We start from the raw sequence: 22,186 nt of genomic DNA on the forward strand, positions 1-22,186 counted from the left end.
AGAAGTCACCCCTGTGGCAATTAATGCACCACACATCGAATGCCCTTTTGGAAGGACTACACAGCCCCTTGGCTTCGGCAACGCCAATAAACCGACAATGTTGCGTTGACAACAGGTTACTTAGCACAAAGCTTTAGATCTAGGTTACTTACGGGATATTAAGCAGTGGACAAAATGGCGCAAGCTAAGAAGGGAGACAAGCAGAAAGGTCCGGCAATTCGCGCTCTTTCATCGCCGGTGCACGCCTCTGACGCCAGCCCTTGGTAACTCCGCAGGACTTGGTGGAGTACCTATTACTTACATCGCTGGAGCATTGCTGGCTGCGGCTGCTGCTGCATTTTTCGCCTTGCGCGGCCGGGCGCATTTCACGAAGGGGCCGATTCTGACGCCGCTGAAAGCGCCAAAGGTCACCGACCTTCTAGAGTTCGATGCGGCCTACAAGGATCGCATGCTGTGGGGCAGTTACCGGTCGGGGCTCTACTTCGGCATGCGCACACGGTACGAGCCATGCTCGCTCGCGCCGGACGCACCAGCTTCAACGCCCCGTAGCTCGAGGGGTGCAGGCTGTCCAGGGGGGTGGGGTTGGAGACGCGTGAGGGGGGGGGACACCTAAGTCAGCGTCGCCGTGCCTCAATGCGGCTGGATGGGGCCTCATTGGGTGTTGCACATGCCCGAGACGACCCGCACCCCCTGTGCTCGTGCCCGGTGCTGCTACCCCGCCTTATCCCTCCCCCATCCCCCACACAAGAGTGTGATCACCCCCCCCCGGTTCCCCGCATGCCACGCGCAGCACGCCCAAGGGCCTGGTCAGCGGGCTGATGTGGTTTGACCCGGACGACTTCCAGACGCTGCAGCAGTACCGCGTACGACACGAGGCCAGCCAGGGCGACGGGCTGGCGTCGTACGGCTGGAAGCGACACGACGGCCGCACCTACGGCCAGCAGGTGCGGGGGCGGGGTGGCGGGCGGGGCGGGGGAGAAGCTGGGGGGAGAAGCTGGGTTGTGTGTGCGCGTGTGGGGGAGGGGGGGAGGGGAGGATGAGGTTTGGGGGCAGGGTTGGGCTGGGGTGAGGGGTTTGGAGCACGGGCGTGTTGCTGGTGCGTGTCCATGACATCCTGCAAGCGAGCGGCACACGCTGCCTGTCATCTCCCTTGTTCGCATGGGAATGGTGCAACGCCTCCCCCACTCATTGGGCACACATATACAAACATACACACACGCGCACACGTTGCGGCATCGCATACTGTCTTTGCGCTTTGTTTTCCTTATGATCGTTAAGCACATACACACGGCCCCACACAGGTGCTGGTGGACAACGACTACAACATCACGTTGTCCATGGTGGGTGGGTGGGTGGGTGGGTGGGTGGGTGGGTGGGTGGCGAGAGAGGGGGTGGGTGGGTGCGTGGTTGAGGGGATGAGTGGCGAGAGAGGGGGTCAGGGGTTGAGGGGAAGGGAGGGGGTGCCGCAAGGGGGAGGACTGGGCGTATTCCCCGTGAGGGGGAGAGTGGGGCTAGGGTATGGGCGGCACGGAACCCGCCCCACACACCCCTGCGCCTCCCGCTCCTGTCGCTCCTGCCGCCCGCAGCTCAAGTCGTTCGGCGAGGGCAGCGGCCCCGGCGGCGACTGGTCGGTGCGGCTGCAGCTGCGGCGCACCAGCGGCATGCCCACGCAGCGCCGCCGCATCAGCGTGGTGATCTACATGGGCGACGAAGACACGCCGCGGGAGCCCTGGCAGGTGGGCGCGTGTGCGTGGCTGAGAGAGAGTGTGTGTGTGTGTGTATGTGTGTGTGTGTATATGTGTGTGTGTGTGTGTGTGTGTGTGTGTGTGTGTTGTGTGTCGGCACGCATGGTCACGGCTCCTCCCGCCTCACCCTCCCACCGGCCCCCGCCCCCTGTCTGCTGCAACGACCTACCAACTCCTCCCGCCTCCCGCCTCCGCCTAACCCCCCACCCCTAACCCCTCCCCTCCCCCTTCCTCAGGTCCTGCCGGACGGCGAGGTGACGGACCTGCGCCCGCAGCCCGCCGCGCTGCTGACGGGCGGCAGTGCGGCACTGGGGCGCGGGGGGGCCAGGTGGGCGCTGCACGCCATGGAGCAGGCCACGGGTACGTGTGCGTGTGCGTGTGTGTGTGTGTGTGTGCAGGGTGTGTGTGTGGGGGGGGTACATTCATGACTAGTTAAGGAAGTGGTGTGCGAGGGAAAAGGTAAGAACCTAACGACAATGTGCGCACGGGGGTGGGATGGAGTGGCGCGTGTGGAGGCTGTGCGTGGGAGGGAGGCACATCAACCGTACGTCAGCTGTCCACGTCGACACCGATGCCGCACGGAGGGACGCGTCCTCCCATTCGCTCACCGGAACGCAGCCGCCTATGCCGACTTGCGACGTTGCATGACACTTCCATTTCCCCTTCCAAACTAAGCCAGCCCCCTCCCACCCCTCCCAATGCAACTTCATCTCTTCTTGATCCATCATGACTGCAATCCCCCGTCCATCCACCCCCCCCCTTCCCGCCGCCTGCCCCCAGAGCCTCCCGCCTCCCGCCGCTCCCGCGGCTGCCGTGTGGACTACCTGGGTATGAGCACGGAGGGCCACAAGCCCGACTACCTGCTCAAGGTGCGCGAGCTGCTGCTGTCCACCATGTACGAGCGGCTGCAGAGGTGAGGCGGCGGGAGAGGTGGGAGGAGGGGGGAGGGGGGAGGGAGGAGGGAGGAGGGAAGAGGAGGAGGGGAGGGAGGAGAGGGGGTTACATTCATGATTATTGAAGAAGTGAAGGCGGGACACAGGGAGGGAGGGGTCAGACTTATCAGCCCAAGCTAAACCAAACCAAGCATAATTAGCGGGGAGGGGGGAAGGAGAGGGCGGGGGAGGAGAGCGAGGGGGGTTCAGGGGATCAGAGGAAAGGTTGGAGGGTTGTAGATACCAGCCCGAACTAAATCGAACCCAATGCAATAGAGCGAGGGGGGAAGGAGGGAGAGGTGGGCGCCACAAGGCCCAAAGCGCTGCAAGGCCGAGTTATAGGAGGGAGGCGGGAGGGGGACACACTGAGCACAGGGGGCACTTGATATGGTACTGCCGCCGCCACCCGCCTCCCTTGATGGAGGTTGCTTTGCCTCCCACCACACCTCCACACCTCTACCTCCTGCCCTCCACCTCAACACCTCCACACCTCCACCTCTATCTGTGACCTCTACCCTCCACACACCTCCACACACCTCCACAAACCTCCACACACCTCCACACACACCCACACACACCTGCAGGCAGCCCCCCAGCGACAAGTTCCGGCTGTACCTGCCCAACGGCGCCACCACCAACTCAGACCTGGCGCTGTTCCAGGTGCGTGGGTGTATTTGTGTGTGTGGGGGGGGGTGTATGTGTGTATATATGTGTGTGTGTGTGTGTGTGTGTGTGTGTGTGTGTGTGTGTGTGTGTGTGTGTGTGTGTGTGTGTGTGTGTGTGTGTGTGTGTGTGTGTGTGTGTGTGTGTGTGTGTGTTTGGGGGAAAGGGTGATGGGTGGGTTTAGGGTCGTTTGGGGGAAGTAGAGCAGGTGGGGTTAAAGAGACCCGCAAACTTTGGGTTTCGCTATTGCGTGTGTGTGGGGGGGTGTAGTATTTATGAAAGCCAACTAAACCGGGGAGGTTGCTCGGAGAGCGGACTTCTATTTGGGGTGATGGCGGCGGGGCCACGCATCACACCGGTCATCGGGTTGCCTACCTGTAGTCTCGGACTGGCTGACTGGCGGCCGTGGCATGACACGCACCTCCTGATACCCACCCACCCAACACACCCGCCCACAACCACACATCATCACACACAACCACACGTGCACACACACGTAGCACTTCCACACACCACTTACACACACCACACACACACACACTTCCCCGCCCCCCGCCGCGCAGGTCACGTGCGTCATCCCCTCCACCGTGGACTTCGCCTTCACCAGCAGCAGCGGTGAGCGGCGGAACCCCACAACACAAACACATCGCTGCACATATATACCTCTTTCTCTCTCCACACACACATGCGCACACACAAACACACACACACATGCATGGGTTTGCACCCTTGAGAGCGTGTGGACACTCATCCCCCCTCGAGGTTAGGGTAGCGGGGGTTGCGCGATGTCCGGTTGGTAAGACCGGCGGCTCCCCGCAGCAGGTATGCGAGGTAACTTCAGGTTATAGACGTAAACCGTCGCTTTGCTGCATCGCATACACTGTCTTTGCGCAATGTTTTCCTTGTGCTCTTTAACACACACATACACACACATGCATGCTTCACCCTCCCACCAGGCGACGTGTCGGACTCCAGTGAGCGGCTGGAGGGGCTGCTGGGCCCGGGGCTGGACGGCCCACTGGCGGCGGCGGAGGCGGCGTTCGACCAGAGGTGAGGGCGAGGGGAGGGCGGGGGGGGCCGAGCGCCCCACCCGAGAGGGGGGTTTGTGTGTGGGGGGGGGGCGGGGCAGTCTATCCTGAAGGTATGGGTACAAAGGGACGACGGCGGTGTTTAACGTTGTGGGGGAAATATGTCTGGCATGTATATTTTGTGGCCGGGGATTGGGCCCAGGGGAGCAGTTCATACCAACCGACCGGCGTGACCTCTGACCATCTTTGCAACCCCACTGCCTCCGCATCCAGGTTCGACCGCGTGTTCGGCGAGGGCATCGCCCGCGCGCTGCAGCCGCAGCAGCAGCCCGACTCCGCCGCCTCCCCTGACGCCTCCACCCCTGACGCCCCTGACGCGGCGGCGGTGGTGGAGACGGCCAAGGCGGCGCTGTCCAACCTGCTGGGATCCATGGGCTACTTCTACGGCAGCTCGCTGGTGGGTGGGGGGGGGGCGGGGGAATGCGTGTGTTTTGTTTGTTTGTGAGAAATTGTGTGTATGTGTGTGTGTGTGTGTTGCACACATAACGCGCGCGCAGTTACGGACAAATACCTACGCAGGTTACCGAGCGTTTTGTTTGTGAGATGCGTGTGGATATTAGTTTGTTGAACAGCGCAAGGGATGCCTACCCCCCCCCCCCCCCCGTGTGCCCCACCCATACGGCCGCTCCCCCCGCGCCGACTCCCCCACCCCACCCGCCCACCCCCACCCCCAACTCCCCACCCCCAACTCTCCACCCGAACTCCCCACCCCCCGCCAGGTCCGCACCGGCCCCCCCGGCTCCGAGCCCGCGCCCTACTGGCCTGCGCCGCTCTTCACCGCCGTGCCCAGCCGCTCCTTCTTCCCTCGCGGCTTCCTGTGGGATGAGGGCTTCCACCAACTGCTGCTGCAGCGCTGGGAGCCGGCCCTCAGCCGCGACGTGATCGCGCACTGGCTGGACCTCATGAATGCACAGGGCTGGATCCCCAGGTGGGGGAGGGGTTACATGCATCATTTCTTAAGGAAGGTTTGGGGGGTGGAGGGGTGTGTGTGTGTGTGTGTGTGTGCACAGTTACCGCTGCCACCGCCATCGCTACCGCTACCGCTACCGATATCGCTACCGCTACCGCTACCGCCACCGCCACCACCACCACAGCTGCCACCACTGCCACCGCCACCGCTACCGCCACAGCCACCACCGGCCCCCTTTGCGTCCGGCTTAACGCGCCGCCCCCCCCCCTTGCGTAACGCGGTGCCCGTCCGACACCAACATCGCCATTGTTTGACCGGTAGCGCGTGCCTGCAACCCACCCCTAGCCCCCACCGCCGATGGACTTCATGGACATTGCTAACAACGCGTCTGCTATAGTACTGTGCCTGGCTACGCCCCCACCTCTTAACTAGTCATGAATGTAACACCATCACCACCACCACCATCACCACCACCACCGCCACTCACCACCCACCACAGACACACCCCTACAAACACACCTGCCCCCGCACCCACACCACCGCCACCACACCACCACACCCCTCACCCCCGCAGGGAGCAGATCCTGGGCGAGGAGGCTCGCGCCCGTGTGCCTCCCGAGTTCGTGGTGCAGCTGCCCTGGCACGCCAACCCGCCCTCGCTGTTCCTGCCCATTGCCCACATGGCCGCGCAGCTGGGGCGGGCGCAGCAGCAGGCTACAGGTGGGTGCGGAGAGGGGGGGGGAGAGAGGAGGGGGGGAGAGGGGCGCGTGGGTGTCGGTGCGGGCGGGTGGGTGGGCCCTGTGCAGCGTGTCGTGGTGAGTGTGGTTGTGAACCGGGCAAATCGTGGCATGGAGGAAGCACGGCAGTGTGGACCCACGAATCCCGACCGCCGCAACCCGTTGCTGCTACTACCCGCATGCACCTACACACACACACACACACACACACACGGTACGCACGCACACACACACACACGGGGTACGCACATTACTTCACACCGCACTGGCACGTGCTTATTTGTCTACTGTGCCCTGCCCACCACAGACGGCACCGCCGCCGCCTCTGACGCCGAGTCGGCTGCCGAGCTGGAGCGGGTGCGCGCCTTCCTGCGCCGCGCCTGGCCGCGCCTGGCCGCCTGGTACAACTGGTTCAACACCACACAGGCCGGGCCCCTGCCCAGCAGCTTCAGGCAAGGGGGGGTTGGGCGTAGGGTGGGGGTGCAGGGTGTGTGTGTGCAGGGGTATGGCGGTGGCGGGTGGTCGTGGGTATCCGTATGTAAATCCGGCGCCGCTTCCTTTTGCTTGTTTCAGCACACACACACACACACACACACTCTCTCTCTCTCTCTCTCTCACTGTCTTTGCGCAACGTTCTCCTTGTGCTCTTTAACACACACTCTCACGCACATGCCCAGGTGGCACGGGCGCGACCCTCTGGCTGCGTCCGAGCTCAACCCCAAGACGCTCACCTCGGGGCTGGACGACTACCCGCGCGCCTCCCACCCGGACGACTCAGAGAGGCACCTGGACCTGCGCTGCTGGATGGCGCTGGCGGCGCAGGTGGGGGTTGGGGGTTGGGGTGTAATTACCAGCCCAAACCAAACCAAACTAGCGGGGGAAAGGGCAGGTAGCGGGGGAGTTAGGGAGCAGAAGTGGAGCAACAGGGGGCGGGTGGGATGGGGCGGCAGGTGTGGGGGGCTGGCGAGAGGTGGTGGCTCCTCAAATGCAAGGGCCGCGCTTAGCCGAGACAGCGAACCAGTCGACCCGCCCGACGGCACTGCCCAATTTACTTGCCGCCGCGTACGGACGGCTTCCCGCGCCCACGCCCACCCCTCCACGCCCACACCCATCCCACCTTGCTACGCCCTCTCGTCGTATTTAACATGCATGGAACCCCACCTCCACATCCACATCCCCTCCACGCCCACCAACCAGGCCATGGCGGACATCGGCACCAGCCTGGGTCTGCCGGCGGCGGCGGTGGCCCGCTACGCCGCCGCCGCCGAGCAGCTGTCCGACCTGCGGCAGCTGGCGGCGCTGCACCTGGACCAGGGCAGGGGTGTGTTCGCGGACTGGGGCACACACACAGAGGAGGTGGCGCTGGAGGTCAAGGTGAGGGTCGTGGGGGCGGGTGGGGTTGTGGGGTGGGTGGGTTGGGGGCCGGGGTGGGTTGTAAATACCAGCCCAGGCTAAATCAAGTTAGTACGAGCGGAGCACGGGGTGGGGTTGTGGGGTGAGTGGGGTTGTGGGGTGGGGGTGGGGCTGGTGGTGGGTGCGGTGGGGAGGGGCGGGTGGGGGCTGGTGGTGGGTGAGGTGGGGAGGGGCGGGTGGTTGCGATCTTGCCCTGGCTTGGTGTTCAGGTGTGGGGGCCGAGAGAGGGAGACGGAAGTTTGAAACAAAAGCACCACACACACACACACACATCACGCACATCACGCACGCCTCTCGCCCCGCAGAGCATTGTGGTGCCGGGCGGGGAGGGCCAGCCGCCGCAGCGCCGGGACGTCAGCGAGCGCGTGACCACCGGCTGGCCGCAGCCGCAGTTCGTGCCGCAGTTCGGGTACGTGTCGCTCTTCCCCCTCATCATGCGGCTGCTACCCACCGGCCGGGAGCCCAACGCTACTGCCAGTGCTGCTGCGACTGCTGCTACTGCCGGTGCTACAGCCGCGGCGGGCGGCGCCGCGCTGACGCTGCAGCAGCTACAGCTGCTCACTGACCCCAGCCTGCTGTGGAGCGAGCACGGGCTGCGGTCGTTGGCTAAAACCGCCTCGCTGTACAAAAAGCGCAACACGGCGGACGATCCGCCGTACTGGCGCGGCCAGATCTGGATCAACGTCAACTACCTCGTACTGCGCTCGCTGTCGTACTACGCCCGCCACGGCAGTCCAGAGGTGGCGGCGGCGGCGGCCGCCGCGCACGACGAGCTGCGGCGGCGGCTGCTCCGTACGTTGGTTGGCGGTTACAAGCGGCAGGGTTACTTGTACGAGCAGTACGACGACGAGTCGGGCCGCGGGACGAGCAGCCACCCGTTCACGGGTTGGACGGCGCTCGTGACGCTCATCGCGGCGCAGGAGTACTAGGGCAGGGCTGGTGCTGGTGTTCTTAGCAGTTCTGGCGACAGTGGTGTGAGCAATTTTGGCGTGAGCAGTGCTGCTGTGCTGAAGGGCTGGGTAGGACAGCGCTTAGTAGTAGAGTGCTGGCGTAGGTGCTGGCGTGCTGTAGATGCCGCTGTGGGTGCTGGAATTCTGAAGGGCTGTAGTGCTGGTGCGTGTACCGTATGTGCTGGTGTGCCACTGGTTCTAGGGCGGCGGCTAGGGAGTTGTTGTTGTTGTGGGCCTGTGTGCGTGGGGACTCGGCGGCTGACCGCATCACCAGCGCACCGCGAAGCAGCATGTGGCTGGTGACCGCGGCACACAGCGCGTGGAGGTGGCAGGGCCGGGCCTGGGCGGCAGGCTTGCGTGTGCCGAGAGAGCTGCACGTGCGTCCGTGGTCTGTGGATTGCGCAATGGGCGGTTCTGGCGCTATGCTTGTGTGTTGGGGGGGCCGTGGGGCTGGGAGCTCAGCCGGACTTGTCGGCGGCAGCATCAGGACGCATGCGAGCGAGCTGGGGTTGCACTCACCCCCCTTCGTTCTGGCTGCTGTTGCCAGGCCTGGGGCTGAACGAGTGAGTTGCGTTGCAGTTATCGACGATACTTAACAATGCGAAACCGAGAAAGCAAGCGAGGGGGAGGACTATCCTGGAGGCTTGCCGTACTGTTGCAAGGAGGCGCGACGTCGCTGGAGCCTAGGGATTGATGTGAGGACGCGGACGTGTGAGTAGACCCCTTCACAGATAGTCCCTGGCACGCGTCTTCTAGGCAATGCCGGCAAGTTTGTCGTCTTGCGGCGCTTTCTCATTTCCGTGACACCCCCGCAGCCATTATAATAAGGCACCGCGGCCCGGAGTCCTGCCGTTGGCGAGGCAGTGTCCCCAGTTCCCCGAACCCAGCAGCATCACGCGCCGCACTGAGCCCGGAGTCCTGATGGGCGAAGCAGTGCTGGGCAATGTCCCCAGTTCCAGCAGCTAGCACTGCATCACGCACGCGCCGCAATGAGCAGGGTCGCAGGAGCCCTCCGGTGCCTCGCTCCCAGCCACCCAGTACAGCCCAGCCCTACCTGCCCTACCTATCTGCCCGACCCATCCACACCCAGCATGCCAGCAACATCGCCAAGCTAACCCACGCACACACACGGCCGTCTGCTGGGGTTTGGGAGTCAGCTGCACCCTACGGGACTTCACCAACCTGCCTTACAACTGTCCCATCGCACGCACACACACGGCCGTATGCATCACCAGGGGCCACCAGGGGCCATGCACGCACACACCCATCGCCTGCGCCCCTTGCAGCGGCGGTTGCAATAGCGCACGACCGCGTTGCACACACTCACCAGTCACAAATCCCACATTACTCTTGCTCCTCACAGCCACATCCTATCAATTTATTAATGCGCTTCATCGCGCGCCGTGCCGCCGCCGCGTAAACACGCAACACAAAGCAGCCCTCTTACAGTCTCAGCATGACAGCGCCCAACCCCCATCCGCTCCCCGCCCAGTCCTACAACAACAAACGAACCACGGCCATAAAACTTACATAGCGCACACACGAACGCGCAGCCCGCCCCATCTTGCCACCCTGTCGACATGACACGTGCCACTCCGCCCGCCGCTCCCCAGCATGCATGCGCCAACCCCCCTCGCCCTCTCCACCCGCTCCCCTCGCTCTCCTTTCACTCAGCACCCGACCCAGAGTACGGCACCCAGCATGCGTCCCAGACTCCAGAGTACGGCACCCATGGTACGGTGGTACCGGTGTGGCACGTGAGTGGTCATGCCTGTCCTTTCCACACTCGCCCTACGCGCCTATGCATGCATGTGACATGAAATGCAGTGCTGTGCATCCGGCCATTCATCTGGACTGGAGATAGAAGTGATGGCAATAATGGAGTACATGCACACACTCGGTCACTCGCAATGTCGACCCTGCTGCCGCCCCCATGAACAGCAGGTGTGCATCTATTATATACGCACAACAAAATGGGCCTACCGCGCTAAAGCTCATGTGCCTCTGGGTAATGGCCTTGCGGGCTATAATACAAGCCACGCTCTACAACGAAACCCCCATGCGTTTCGGCTTGTTACAGTCGTCCCATTCATTTGGGCTCGAGCCCCACTGTGGTCAAGTTGCCGCGAGCGTGCGCGGGAGCCCGCCGCTGCCATATGTACAGATTAGACGGATGCGGGCTTGGCCTGCGGCAGGCATGCCATGGTGTCTATTCGCTGCGGCGTTTGAAGCAGCTGCACAGCAGGTAGGACACGGATGGTCCTTGCCTGCTGCATAGCGGAGGCGGAGGCGACCGCAGCGGCGGCTGTTGTGTGGCAGCAGCACAGGCAGCGGCACTCCCGCCACCACCGCTGGTGCCGCTGACGGCGGCGGCTGGCGGCGCTGCTGGCGGCCGCGGCCGCGGCTGCTCTTGCCAGCCTGCTTTCGCCGCAGCTGTGGTGGCACTGCCGCTGGCGCTGCCGCCGCTGGCGATGCTGCTGCTGCTACTGCTGCAGCCAGTAGTGCTGCTGCTAGTGCTGCTGCCAGTGCCGCTGCTGCCGCTGCCGCCGTCACTGCCTGATGAGACAGCAGCATCGGACGCGGCGGCGGCCGCCCCTGCCGCTTCAGCCGAAGGAGGAGGAGACGCTCCGCCGCCTGAGGTGCAGCCGCTGCCGCCACCAGCAGGCAGATGTCGCAGCATGACGTGCTCGCCGCTGCTGCTACCGCTTCTGCCCCTGGCGCGGTCCCCGATGCTCCTGTCGGCATTCAAAGTGGCTGATGCCGACGGCGCGTACGCGGCTGCTGCTGCTGCTGCTGCTGCTGCTGCTGTTGTTGTTGGTGCCTTCCCAGCACCAGAAGAACGACCCTGCGGCCCAGCACCGCCGAAAGCAGCTCCGCCGCTGCTAGCTTCAGCAGCAGGGGGATGAACCACGACCACGCCAGCCGCGTCTGCTGCTTCGGAAGCAGCAGCATGCGCCGGTAAAGCCGCGGCAGAATGCGCGGTAGGGTTCTCGCTCCGCTGCGCACCCGTGCATATGTGTGGCGCTAGGGTTTCGAGCGCCTCCGAATTAGACTGGTCGCAGGCCTTTGTTGCCTGCGGACGTCGGTTTTGGAGCGCCCGAGTGGAGTCCTTCTCCACGAGCCCAGCATCCTTTTCAAGCTCAGATACCGCGCTAGCAGGAGGTTGGCGTTTGCCAGCCATGCCATCCGGACTCGCGAGGGCTACCTTGGGGTTAAATCGATTGCCCTGCTTGACAACTAACGGACATTGAAGAAAGCTTGTCGGCGCGCCAGTCAGAACGCTGTTTTCCTCTATCCGGCGCATCAACGAGAGTTTCAGCGCAGTCCTTCGGCGCCGTTGCCGCATTATGATGTGGAGATATAATCAGTTCGTTGTGGATAAATGTACAAATCAAATGCGCCTGGGTCGGGTTAGGCCAACGGCCTAACTCGGCCGCTCCGTACGCGCACATGTCGTCCGTTATGACCATGCGGTCGCCCGCCTCCTCCACCGGTGATCGTCCTCCCGTCCTGTGTCCGAGAACCCTCCGCTCCCGCGGTCTCGCACTCACAGCCTCACTGCCAACGCCGATAACAACGTGATAGCCCTGCTGATGCCAGCCACGCGCTGTGGCCCATGGCGTCACAGCCTCACAGCCTCAATGCCTCACAGCGTCGGCGCGTTCACTGCATCGCACCTGTCCCAGCACGCTGCCAGCCATCACCAACGCCCAGTAAGCCGGCAGCAGCACAGGCCTTAACACGGGCCTTAGCACGGATCTCAGCACGGGCCCTGGCAGGGGCCCTCTTGGCCCTCCTCCCTCAACGCTTCAACACCCTTCCAGCACCACCAGCGTCCCCCGCCACGTTGCCGGCGGCGATCCCGACGCTGCCGCAACGCCCCCGCCTTCGCCCTCGCCGCCGCCTTCGCCACCCGCAGCAGTAGCCGCAACCTGCGTCGGCATCGACAACACAAGCACCGGCGGCGCCATGCTGAGGCTGTGTCGGCTTTGGAAGAGACAGCAACAACAGCTCCAGGCGGTTGCCAAGCTCGGCCCGCAGGCGCGGAACTACCGTAGTGTCCTTCGCACACGCGCAGGGCCCGTCGCCGCCCCTCCCCCAACCGCATCTGGTTTAGTTGATAATGGAATAGCCTACTGTCCCCACCCGCCCCCGCCGCCTCCCCTACCTGTGGCCCCAGCCGGCACGCCGCGTCGCCGTGCTCGCTGCCGGCCTGTGCAATGAGCACCGGAATGCCCATCCGCGCCACCGCCGCAGCCTCCTCCACCTTGAGCGCGATGCCGCCTGTGTGTGTTTGTGTTTGCGCGTGTTTAACACAAAACAAACGGAACAAAGCCGCCATTTGTGTGTGTGTGTGTGTGTGTGTGTGTGTGTGTGTGTATATATCTTTGGGTCCTGGTTTGTGTCCGCGTGTCCGTGTGCGTGTCTGCACAACACGCAAGACACGCGCGGCACACGGTCTGCAACACAGGCGGTTACGACACAACACATCAGCCGCCGCCGCACAGCCCCCGCGCATTGCACGGCCGCCACCGCACACGCTGCCGCCCTCTCACCTGTTGCATCGTGCGCATCCACGCTCATCCGAACCGAGCTGTCACCGCCACCGCTGTCACCGCCGTCGCTGCCGCCCTCCACCTCCGCCACCCGCCAGCCGCCATCTGCGCCGCCGGTACGCACCCACCCCCATGCATTCAAGCTTAGCTGCCAGCTCACACGCAGCACGAGCAACTACGAGCGCGAGCAACCCCGCAGCACGAGCAACTACAAGCACGAGCAACCCCGCAGCACAAGCAACCACGCAACATATGTGATGGGCCACTGAATCCGGTCTCTTCCTCGGCACTTGCGGAACCTACGGTACGGAAACGCGGCGAGCACCCAGGACGCTGCCCCTAGGACAACACATATCGCCACACCCACTGTGCCGCATCGCCCACAATGTCGCCGCACCTGGCGTCACACTATGTCGCCCCAACTACTGTGTCGCCCCACCCACTGTGCCGCATCGCCCACTGTGCCGCATCGCCCACTGTGCCGCATCGCCCACTGTGCCGCATCGCCCACTGTGCCGCATCGCCCACTGTGCCGCATCGCCCACTGTGCCGCCCCACCTGGCGTCACCATGATGCGCCGCAGCAGTCGGGCGCCCGCCTCCTCCGGTGGCCGGTCGTACACCCCCGGCACATTGGTCTGAGAGCGGGGACAACGGAATACCGAGGGACGTTTCAACGCACGCAATAACAACCAGAGACACGAGGAAGCACAGCCGGGAGTCCCGCATCGCGCGTGGACATGATTGCCTGTCTTGCGCACGACAGTTGCTTGGTCTCCACGCTTACTTGGTGTGTGCCCCACACCCCGTTGCCGCCCCGACCGCATCCTTAGCAGCAGTACCCCGCACCCTCAACCAGTCACCACCTCTCAACACTGCGGCCGCAGCCGCCACCACATCGCGTCCCAGCCCCCCCTCGCTCCTCGCTCTATTGCATTGGGTTCGGTTTACTTAAGGCTGGTATCTACATACCCCCCCCCCCGCTCTCAGGCTCTCAGGCTCTCAGTCTCTCACCAGGAACACCACGTACTGCGGCCGCAGCCGCTCCGCCAGGTCCCGGACCAGCGTGTCTGCAGGCAGGCGGTGGGGGCGTCAGGGCCGTCAGGCATCGCACCAGAAGATAACCGGCCGCAACCGACCATACCCGACCAGACCGCACCGCAGCAGATCAAACCCGAGCAGAGCAGGCTTGGGGCCATGCTGCCTCCCCCCCCCGTGCTCGTGCGCTGCCTCACCCCCGCTGAGCACGGTGCAGCCTAGCGCCGTGTCCAACACGCAGTCGCCGTGCAGCACCGGCAGCAGCCCCGCGGCCAGCAGCGCGGAGGCGGAGGCGCCGCCCGACACGGCCACCTGCACACAGAGAGAGAGTGCGTGTGTGTGTATGTGTAGGTGTGTGTCGAGGTGTGTGTGTGTGTGTGTGTGTGTGTGTGTGTGTGTGTGTCAGGTTGTGCTCCCTGTCGCCCCAGGCGCACGCGCACACGACTGCGCACCACAGCACTCCGCCTATGACCCCCACAACCATGCACACACACACACACACCTGCTTGTTGCAGGTGTGATACAGCCCCAGGGGCGACAGACCCACCGCCGGCACCCCGGCTGCAACAGGGGGGAAGAAGCGCGGGGGCACGGAGGCACACGAGTCAGGCACACGGCTGGCGCATGTGCCAGACGCGTGCGAGACACGTGCCAGCCTGCTGGCCTACCATACTGCTGCTACCGCGCGCATACCCGCACACTCTGCAGCTCGCCAGTCGCCTCTCTATGCCCGCACCCAGCGGTTTCCACCCTCCACCCTTCCTTTCCCCCGCAACCCTTCCTTACCAGCCTAGCCCCTCCAGGCCCCGGCCTGCGCCCCCCCCCTCCCCCCCATGATGGGACTTTTTCGTTGGGCCCGGGCACATGTCCCTCTCCCACCCACCCACACCCACCTGCCACCAGCGCCCCCACCACTAGCCCGTTCAGCTTGGTGACAGACGCCCTACGGCGGCGGGGGGGGGAGGAGAGGATGGGGTGCGCGGTCTGACCAGCGGTGCCAAAAGAGCACCCACGCACACGCAGACACACGCACACACGCCCTGGTGGAAATGCAGCTGGCACCGCAAGCAGCTTAGCGTCCGCCAGCACGTGAGCAACCACACGTCGCGGCGCCCACCCCTCAACACCACTTTTAACGTCCATCACCACCCCCCTCACCACACCCACCCCTGCTGCTCCACGACGCCTCGGCCCCCTCCCATAAGTGTTATCGCTTGTAACTATGGCCTCTGCGTGTGCTCCGCTAGTTTAGCTTGGTTTGGTGTAGTTTGGGCTGGTCTTTACAACGACCACCCACCGGGACAGCGTGAAGCCGCGGCGCACGCGGGGGTCGGAGATGGGCCCCCGCACCACGCCGTACTCGCTGGCAGGGAAGTGCTGCGGCAGTGCGGGCGGGAGCGGTGAGGCAATACCAGGAAGGCGGCGCGGGCAGGGCGGGTAAGGCGTAGTGAACATGGGCGGCCGGGCAAGAACACACATCGACGCAGTACGCACGCGCGCACGCAGAATTAACATGATGTGTGGTGTGCAGACCTGTTTTGTGTTCCCAGCACCCTTGCCAGCACCCGCGGGTGCCCCCTGCCTACCCCACGAGCCTACCCCACGAGCCTACCCCACGAGCCTACCCCACGAGCCTACCCCACGAGCCTACCCCGAAGCTGCCGGCGCCGTGCACCAACACCGTGCCTCCGGCGCCGCTCGTGCTGGCCTCCGCCTCGGGCAGCCCCGACGTCGTCGCTAGCGTCCGAACCAGGCTGTCCAGCACCTCCGGCCGCAATGTCTCTAGCTGGGATTTGACGGTCACCGCGGCTCCGCCCAGCTTGATAATGCGCCTAACGGGCGGGGCTGCAGAAGGGCCGGGCGCGACCGCGGCGAGGGGTTGTGTTGTGAGCACGGGTTTCATCTCTTCTATTATGTAGGCTATGTATATATGTCAGCGCGAGGCAGCAAAGCATCTGAAACCTGAGAAACGGCGGGTACTTATGTGCACCTGAAGACTGCACATGCAAAATGGACCAAGGCGATGCTAACCTGTGACGAGTTTCCAATACACATTCTTGTTACCGTACCTACTCTCGCCTCACAAACACTTGACGCTAGCCTTTGTTGAAGCAACACCACCAGAGAAAATTCTAGCGCTCTCTTCTCTGGCCCGGTCTTAGCTTAGACACGATGAGCGGCGGGGGCTTCCTAGGGAAGCTTAAAGCGTTAGATGCATACCCTAAGATAAATGAAGACTTCTTCACGAAGACGATGTCGGGTGGCATCATCACTATCGTCTCCAGCGTGGTGATGGTGCTGCTGTTTCTCTCGGAGCTACGTAAGTTGTGCTGTCGTGCTTGTCCGCTTGTCTCGAGTCTGCCCGTGCCCTACCTCCTGCGCCTTGCTGTCCTTCAGGGCTATTCCTCACAACGTCGTCAGCTCACGAGCTATCGGTGGACGTGGGGAGAGGAGAGAAGATAAAGATACACGTGAGCGCCTAGGGCTCCTCACACGGCTGGCTAAAACTAGGCAACGATCTGTGCAGTGGAATCGGGCAACCGACCGCTCGGTCGAGCCACAAGCCGCAAGCCGCGAAACAAGCCTATGGACTGTTTCTATATTCGCACGCTGCTCCGTGCGCCCGCAGTTCGATGTGACGTTCCCCAAGGTGCCCTGCGCCTGGCTGAGCCTGGACGCGATGGACATCAGCGGAGAGCTGCACCTTGATCTGGTAGTTGAGCTTTACACATTGTGGCGTTTGTGTGGGGGCGTTCGTTTGGGGGGGGGGGCGAGGGGGACAGGGAGGGGCGCTGCGGGGCTCACTGAAGGGAAGGGTGGCGGCATCGGGGTCTTGTCTGTCTCCGTGTCCCGTTCACGTGTGTCCGGGTGCCAGCAGCTACGCCGTGTCTTGCCACGCCGTGTGTCTCTCTCGCGTCCCACACACGCCGCACTGCTCCCTGAGCCCGCCTAAAACATGCTCCCACGCGCGCTTATGCACCTGTCCGCCAATGCACCGCACACCAACCCGCTTCGCACCACCCTTGCTGACCCCTTCCCCCAAACTCCCGCCACCACCACCACCACCACCACCACCACCACCACCACCACCACCACCACCACCACCACCACCACCACCACCACCACCACCACCACCGCCGCCACCCGCACTAGGACCACGACGTCTACAAGCAGCGCCTGAACGCCAACGGCTCGCCTGTGAAGGAGGTAGAAAAGCACAACGTCGACGCGACGAAGAAGAAGCCGCCCTCGGCCGTCAACGCCACCGCGTCTGCTGCCGCCGGCGGCGCACCTGCAGGCGGGGCGGCGGGGGCCGCGGGGGCCGAGGGCGGGGCCGCGGGCGGCGCCGGCGGCGGCGAGAACGCCACGGCGCTGGCGAACGGCTGCGGCAGCTGCTACGGCGCGGAGGACAAGCAGGGCGACTGCTGCAACACCTGCGACGAGGTGGGGCCGGGGGCGCTGTGTTAAAGAGCACAAGGAAAACATAGCGCAAAGACAGTGTGGGGGCTGTGTGTGTATGTGTGTGGGGGTGGGGTGTGGAGAGGTGGGTAGCCGCTTACATGAATAAGGGGGGGGATCCAAACTTATCCGACACCGAGGCCTGAGGGCTGTAGGGGATGGGGAAGGGGCAGGGGGCGGAGTGCTCCGAGGCTGTGTTTGTGGGGGGCGCGGGGGGGTTGGCGTGCATGGGGTGGGATGCGGTAGGTACCAGGATGGTGGGGGAGCGGCAGAAGGTTGTTGGGGAGGGGCACCAGCGGCACCCGAACGCGCAGCACGCCTGTCAACCAGCTGGTTGGCTGGTTTCCGGAGACCCGTGGCCGGAGGTCGGAGGCCGGAGGCCGCAGTCAGCAGTAGGCAGCAGAAGGCGTGGGGACAGGTGGTGGGTCGGACTGGGCTAGCCGTGCACCATCCGCCCTGCACGGCTCCGGACTGGCTCTGAGGCGCAGGGGGTCAGGACCCTCGTGAACAGGTGCACAGCAGCGGCAGCAGCGGGGGCGGCGCGGCGCATGCTGATGACAGCGGCGGCGGCGGCGGCCGCAGCAAGAGGAGGCCGCCGGCGCCACATGGGGCCGCGCACGTGGATGGGGTGTTGAGCTCTGCACCACCGCTGCCGCAGCAGAGGGGGGAGCAGCGGTAGCAGCAGAAGCAGCAGCAGTAGCAGTGGCGGGGGCGGAAGCTCCAGCAGCAGCAGCAGCAGCATCAGCCGTCTAGAGCGTCGGGATGCACAACCGCGGCCGGCGTGTCGGGGCTGTCATGCCGTGGGGCTGCACCGGGGCTGCAAGGGGCCAGGGCCAGGCCAGGACCGGGCCGGGCTGCCGGTGTGTGCCGGAGGCCGGAAGACGAGTCACCCAGACCGGCAGCACACAGCGGCGCCGGCGCCCGGGCGATGCGGGCGGCCCCTCTGCGCGAGAGGGGCCAGCGCAGCAGGACGGCGGCGCGGGGGCGCGGGCGGCGCCGCCGTGACGCTGTGTCCGGGAGTCACACTGCAGCAGCAGCGGCAGCAGCAGCAGCAGCAGCCAGCCCCCGGTCGCAGCCAGTGGCGGCGGTCGCCGCTGCGGCCGTCACTGCAGCCGCCGCGGAGCTGCTACCTGGCATCGCGTGGCCTGCTGTGTTTCGCGTGACCTGCCGCGGGGACATTGCGGCGGTCCTGGAGGAGGGAGGGAGGCGGACAGGCTGGGGCAAACAAGTACACACAGCCCCCCACGGGCTGTGGGCAGCTTTGCGCGCCCAGCGCTCGGTGCTCGCTGCCACACACGGGAACCGCAGCTCGCAGCTTGGCAGCTCGCAGCCTTGCAGCCGCACTCGGCGCTCAGGAACGGTAGCTCGCAAATGCCCGTGCGGCGCCGCTGGCAGCAGTGGCCGCTGCCGGGTCCCAGCGCCCCGCGCCCGCTTGATTACTAAGCCCTCGCGGGAATGCGGGAAGTAGCTTGACAGCCCCCACTCGCTGCCTCCGCCCACCCACCCATTTACCTACCCACCCGCCCTCACCCGCCTCCCACTGCCTAACACTGCCTCGCACCGCCGCTCTCCCCTCAGGTGCGCGCCGCCTACCGGCGCAAGGGCTGGGCTCTGTCCAACGTGGACCACATCGAGCAGTGCGCGCACGACCTGTACACGGAGGCCATCAAGGAGCAGGCGGGGGAGGGCTGCCACATGTGGGGCATGCTGGAGGTGGGTGCGTGGCGTGTGTGTTTTTTTTGGGGGGGGAAAGGGGAGGAGAGGGGAGGGGAGGGGAGGGGAGGGGAGGGGAGGGGAGGGGAGGGGAGGGGAGGGGAGGGGAGGGGAGGGGAGGGGAGGGAAGGGGTAAAGTGGGGTAAAGTGGGGTAAAAGTGGGGTAGAAGTGGGGTGAGGATGCGCAAGTGGGGCAGTGGCCCCATGGGTAGGGTAAGGCGCAGGGAGGGGAGGGCGCGCGAGGAAGGGGTGGCGGTGGTAGTGATGCGGGACGGACAGGGGAGACTGCGGGCCGGGATGCGTAGGCGCAATGACGCTGGGCGGTGTGTGGGTGCCCCGGGGTGGAGATGCAGGGGTGGTGGGGGCAGCCGGAGGCCGGTGGTGGACACCCGCACAGCCAGTTGGTTGCGCGGCTGTGGTGTGTGTGCAGCGGGCACTGACGCTGAGGTGTGCACAGGCGCCTGGGGTGGCGGGGGTCGGTGCGAAGGCATGGGATGAGGTGGGATGGGTCAGGCCCTCGCGGCCCCTGCATCCGTCATGCATGGACGGCGCCCCATCCCCGCGCCCTGCAGCCACTGCAAAGCTCCTACCCCCACCCCTCTCCTACACCTCCTCGCTCTATAGCATTGGCCTGGTATCTACAACCTCCCCTCCATCCCGCTCCACCCCATCTCCCTCCCACCCGATCCCACCCTCAACCCCTCTCCCCACCGTCTACCACTGCCTTGGCTCATCAATGCAATCCCCCTGCGACTTCGTAAGTCACCTTCCTTAACTAATCATCCTTGCAACCCCCTTTTCACCCGCCCGCTAGGTGAACAAGGTGGCCGGCAATTTCCACTTTGCGCCGGGGCGCTCCTACCAGCAGGGCTCCATGCACGTGCACGACATCGCGCCCTTCGGTGACGCCGTCATTGACTTCCGCCACGTCATCCACAAGCTGTCCTTCGGAGAGCCCTACCCGGGCATGAAGAACCCGCTGGACGGCGCCAAGGCCGGGCAGGCCGCGGCGGCGGCGGCGGCGGCCACGGGCATGTTCCAGTACTTTCTGAAGGTGGGGGAGGGGAGCTTGGGTGGGTGGGTCCCGCGCCTGCACCCCTTGCCCTCTCCCTGCCTCCCCAACTCCCTGCTTCCCAAACATAAATGCAGCCCCCCCTTTTGCATGGGGTTTGGTTTAGTGTGGGCTGGTATCTATACCCCCCCACACACACACACACGACTACGTGACATCTGTACCTTTGCTCCTGGCTACCCCTTCTCGTCATTTAACATGCATGGAACCCGGTCTCCCCCCTGCAGGTGGTGCCCACCTCTTACACGGACCTCTCCAACAAAACCCTGTCCACCAACCAGTTCAGCGTCACCGAGAACTTCCGCGAGGCGCAGGGCGGCGCCGGCCGCACACTGCCCGGCGTGTTCTTCTTCTACGACCTCAGCCCCATCAAGGTGCGTGCGCCTTGCCACGTGGGCGCCCCCGCCACCCCGCCAACCCCACCTGACCCAACACACCATGTGCCCACCTGTTGCGCGCCCCAAACTCCACACCGCGCCACGCACCGGACGAATGCACCCGCCGCAGCCGCCGCAGCCTTGCCGTCCCGCGTGGGCTGGTGTCCTGGGTCTTGGGTTGAGTTGGGATTCAAAATGGAGTCCCCACCGTCCCAACACACACACACACACACACACACACACACGCGCGCGCACACACACACACGCACACACACACACACGCACATACCGCCGCCCTCCCCCACGAATCCTGTTCGTTTCACCAAGATCACCGTTACCATATTCTTAGCTGATCATGATGAATGTACCCCCCACCCCCACCCCAGGTCAAGATTGTGGAGCACGGCAGCTCCTTCCTGTCCTTCCTGACCTCGGTGTGCGCCATCGTGGGCGGCGTGTTCACGGTCAGCGGCATCGTGGACGCCTTCGTGTACACCGGCACACGGATGATCAAGAAGAAGATGGAGCTGGGCAAGTTCTCTTAAGTGCATAGAGCTAGGGAAGTTCCCTTAAGAAGATGGAGCTCGGGAAGTTCTTTTAAAAAGATGGAGCTGGGCAAGGTCCCTTAGGAGGAGGCGCAGCAGCGGACACATTCCTGAGCCCGTGTGGTCGAGGGGCGGGGCCGATCGCGCTTCTGCGTGGGTGTGAAAGCTCGGGCGGGTGGGCTGCAAGGGTGGAAGGGCGGCGTGGGAAAGCTGTGGTGGCGGACGGGCGGGCGGATGGGGAAGGTGGGAGGAGGCGCGGGGGCTACCGGTAGCTGCCTGGCAGCCCAGTCGGAGGCTGGCGAGGTGGAAGCCACCCGGCAGTCATGCGGGGTGGTGTGGCGGAGGCGGGTGGCATGCAGGCTTGTGAGGGTGAGGGACCGCACGGCTGGTGGCATGCCCGGGACATGCACAGCACAGATGCGCGGGTGGCGTTGCGCAAGCAGGTTGGGGGTTTAGCCTCAACACGTTGAGTGCGAGTTGTGGGGCATGCTGAGCATGAGCAGCTAACGGTTCTGAGCCCTGGGGATGGGGCAAGAATGAAACACCGGACCAACGGCAGCAGGCGTGTGAATGAGTTGGATCATAGGGAGGAGGCTGGTGAAGTGGATCCGGTCACGGTCGCAATCGGGCTGGTCCGCTGGAGTGTCGACGCCGCGCGGCAAGGGCGTGCGGGCAGTTGCGGGCCGTGGTCGCAATGCGGCGGGGCGGCGGGCACCGCTTGCTGCGGTGTGAGTAATGAGTGAGTAAACGAGGACAGCGCGAGGACGATTCGACGAATTGTAGCAGGACACCTGGTGAAAGGACTGAAGGATGATTAGCCGGGGACTGCTTGCGGGGGTATCGTGGGGGACTGGGGGTTTGCAGGGGTTGTGCGCCGTTGACCTGCCACGCGCATATTGGCATACGGTGGTGTAAGGGTCCGGCCGTACGTCCAGCTGCCCCACCAAGCGATTCGTGACTACAGCCGTGAGGAGCGCCTCAGGGTGCTG

At 64.6% G+C, this 22,186-nt stretch overlaps 4 protein-coding genes across 5 annotated transcripts; 2 read left to right on the forward strand and 2 right to left on the reverse strand.

The window, feature by feature from the left end:
- Window positions 1-42: 42 nt before the first annotated feature.
- On the forward strand, window positions 43-9,264 carry CHLRE_13g579734v5 (uncharacterized protein). The gene is made up of 17 exons (XM_043069537.1): window positions 43-208; window positions 276-498; window positions 791-944; window positions 1,302-1,340; window positions 1,587-1,736; window positions 1,982-2,105; window positions 2,526-2,658; window positions 3,262-3,337; window positions 3,904-3,955; window positions 4,297-4,390; window positions 4,642-4,825; window positions 5,148-5,356; window positions 5,913-6,058; window positions 6,383-6,527; window positions 6,753-6,897; window positions 7,273-7,449; window positions 7,794-9,264. The coding sequence occupies exons 1-17, from the start codon at window positions 175-177 to the stop codon at window positions 8,415-8,417; spliced, it is 2,709 nt and encodes a 902-aa protein (XP_042917512.1). The 5' UTR covers window positions 43-174; the 3' UTR covers window positions 8,418-9,264.
- A 32-nt stretch (window positions 9,265-9,296) lies between these two features.
- Window positions 9,297-11,722, reverse strand: CHLRE_13g579767v5 (uncharacterized protein). The gene has a single exon (XM_043069538.1). The coding sequence runs from the start codon at window positions 11,617-11,619 to the stop codon at window positions 10,648-10,650; it is 972 nt and encodes a 323-aa protein (XP_042917513.1). The 5' UTR covers window positions 11,620-11,722; the 3' UTR covers window positions 9,297-10,647.
- A 74-nt stretch (window positions 11,723-11,796) lies between these two features.
- Window positions 11,797-16,002, reverse strand: CHLRE_13g579800v5 (uncharacterized protein). The gene is made up of 10 exons (XM_001693753.3): window positions 15,683-16,002; window positions 15,329-15,408; window positions 14,925-14,974; window positions 14,534-14,592; window positions 14,229-14,343; window positions 14,008-14,063; window positions 13,553-13,631; window positions 12,995-13,099; window positions 12,607-12,722; window positions 11,797-12,370 (listed from the first exon to the last, which is right to left on the reverse strand). The coding sequence occupies exons 1-10, from the start codon at window positions 15,932-15,934 to the stop codon at window positions 12,248-12,250; spliced, it is 1,035 nt and encodes a 344-aa protein (XP_001693805.1). The 5' UTR covers window positions 15,935-16,002; the 3' UTR covers window positions 11,797-12,247.
- A 100-nt stretch (window positions 16,003-16,102) lies between these two features.
- On the forward strand, window positions 16,103-22,124 carry CHLRE_13g579850v5 (uncharacterized protein). Of its 2 annotated transcripts, none has more exons than XM_043069539.1 (8): window positions 16,103-16,351; window positions 16,429-16,502; window positions 16,661-16,747; window positions 17,185-17,475; window positions 19,069-19,203; window positions 20,018-20,257; window positions 20,503-20,649; window positions 21,039-22,124. In XM_043069539.1, the coding sequence occupies exons 1-8, from the start codon at window positions 16,204-16,206 to the stop codon at window positions 21,195-21,197; spliced, it is 1,281 nt and encodes a 426-aa protein (XP_042917514.1). In that variant the 5' UTR covers window positions 16,103-16,203; the 3' UTR covers window positions 21,198-22,124. The 2 variants fall into 2 exon arrangements, with proteins under 2 accessions (XP_042917514.1, XP_042917515.1); XM_043069540.1 differs by having other exon boundaries at window positions 16,661-16,744.
- Window positions 22,125-22,186: the final 62 nt, after the last annotated feature.

The sequence above is a fragment of the Chlamydomonas reinhardtii genome, chromosome 13, assembly GCF_000002595.2.
Source record: "Chlamydomonas reinhardtii strain CC-503 cw92 mt+ chromosome 13, whole genome shotgun sequence".
In the NCBI taxonomy this organism is placed as follows: domain Eukaryota; kingdom Viridiplantae; phylum Chlorophyta; class Chlorophyceae; order Chlamydomonadales; family Chlamydomonadaceae; genus Chlamydomonas; species Chlamydomonas reinhardtii.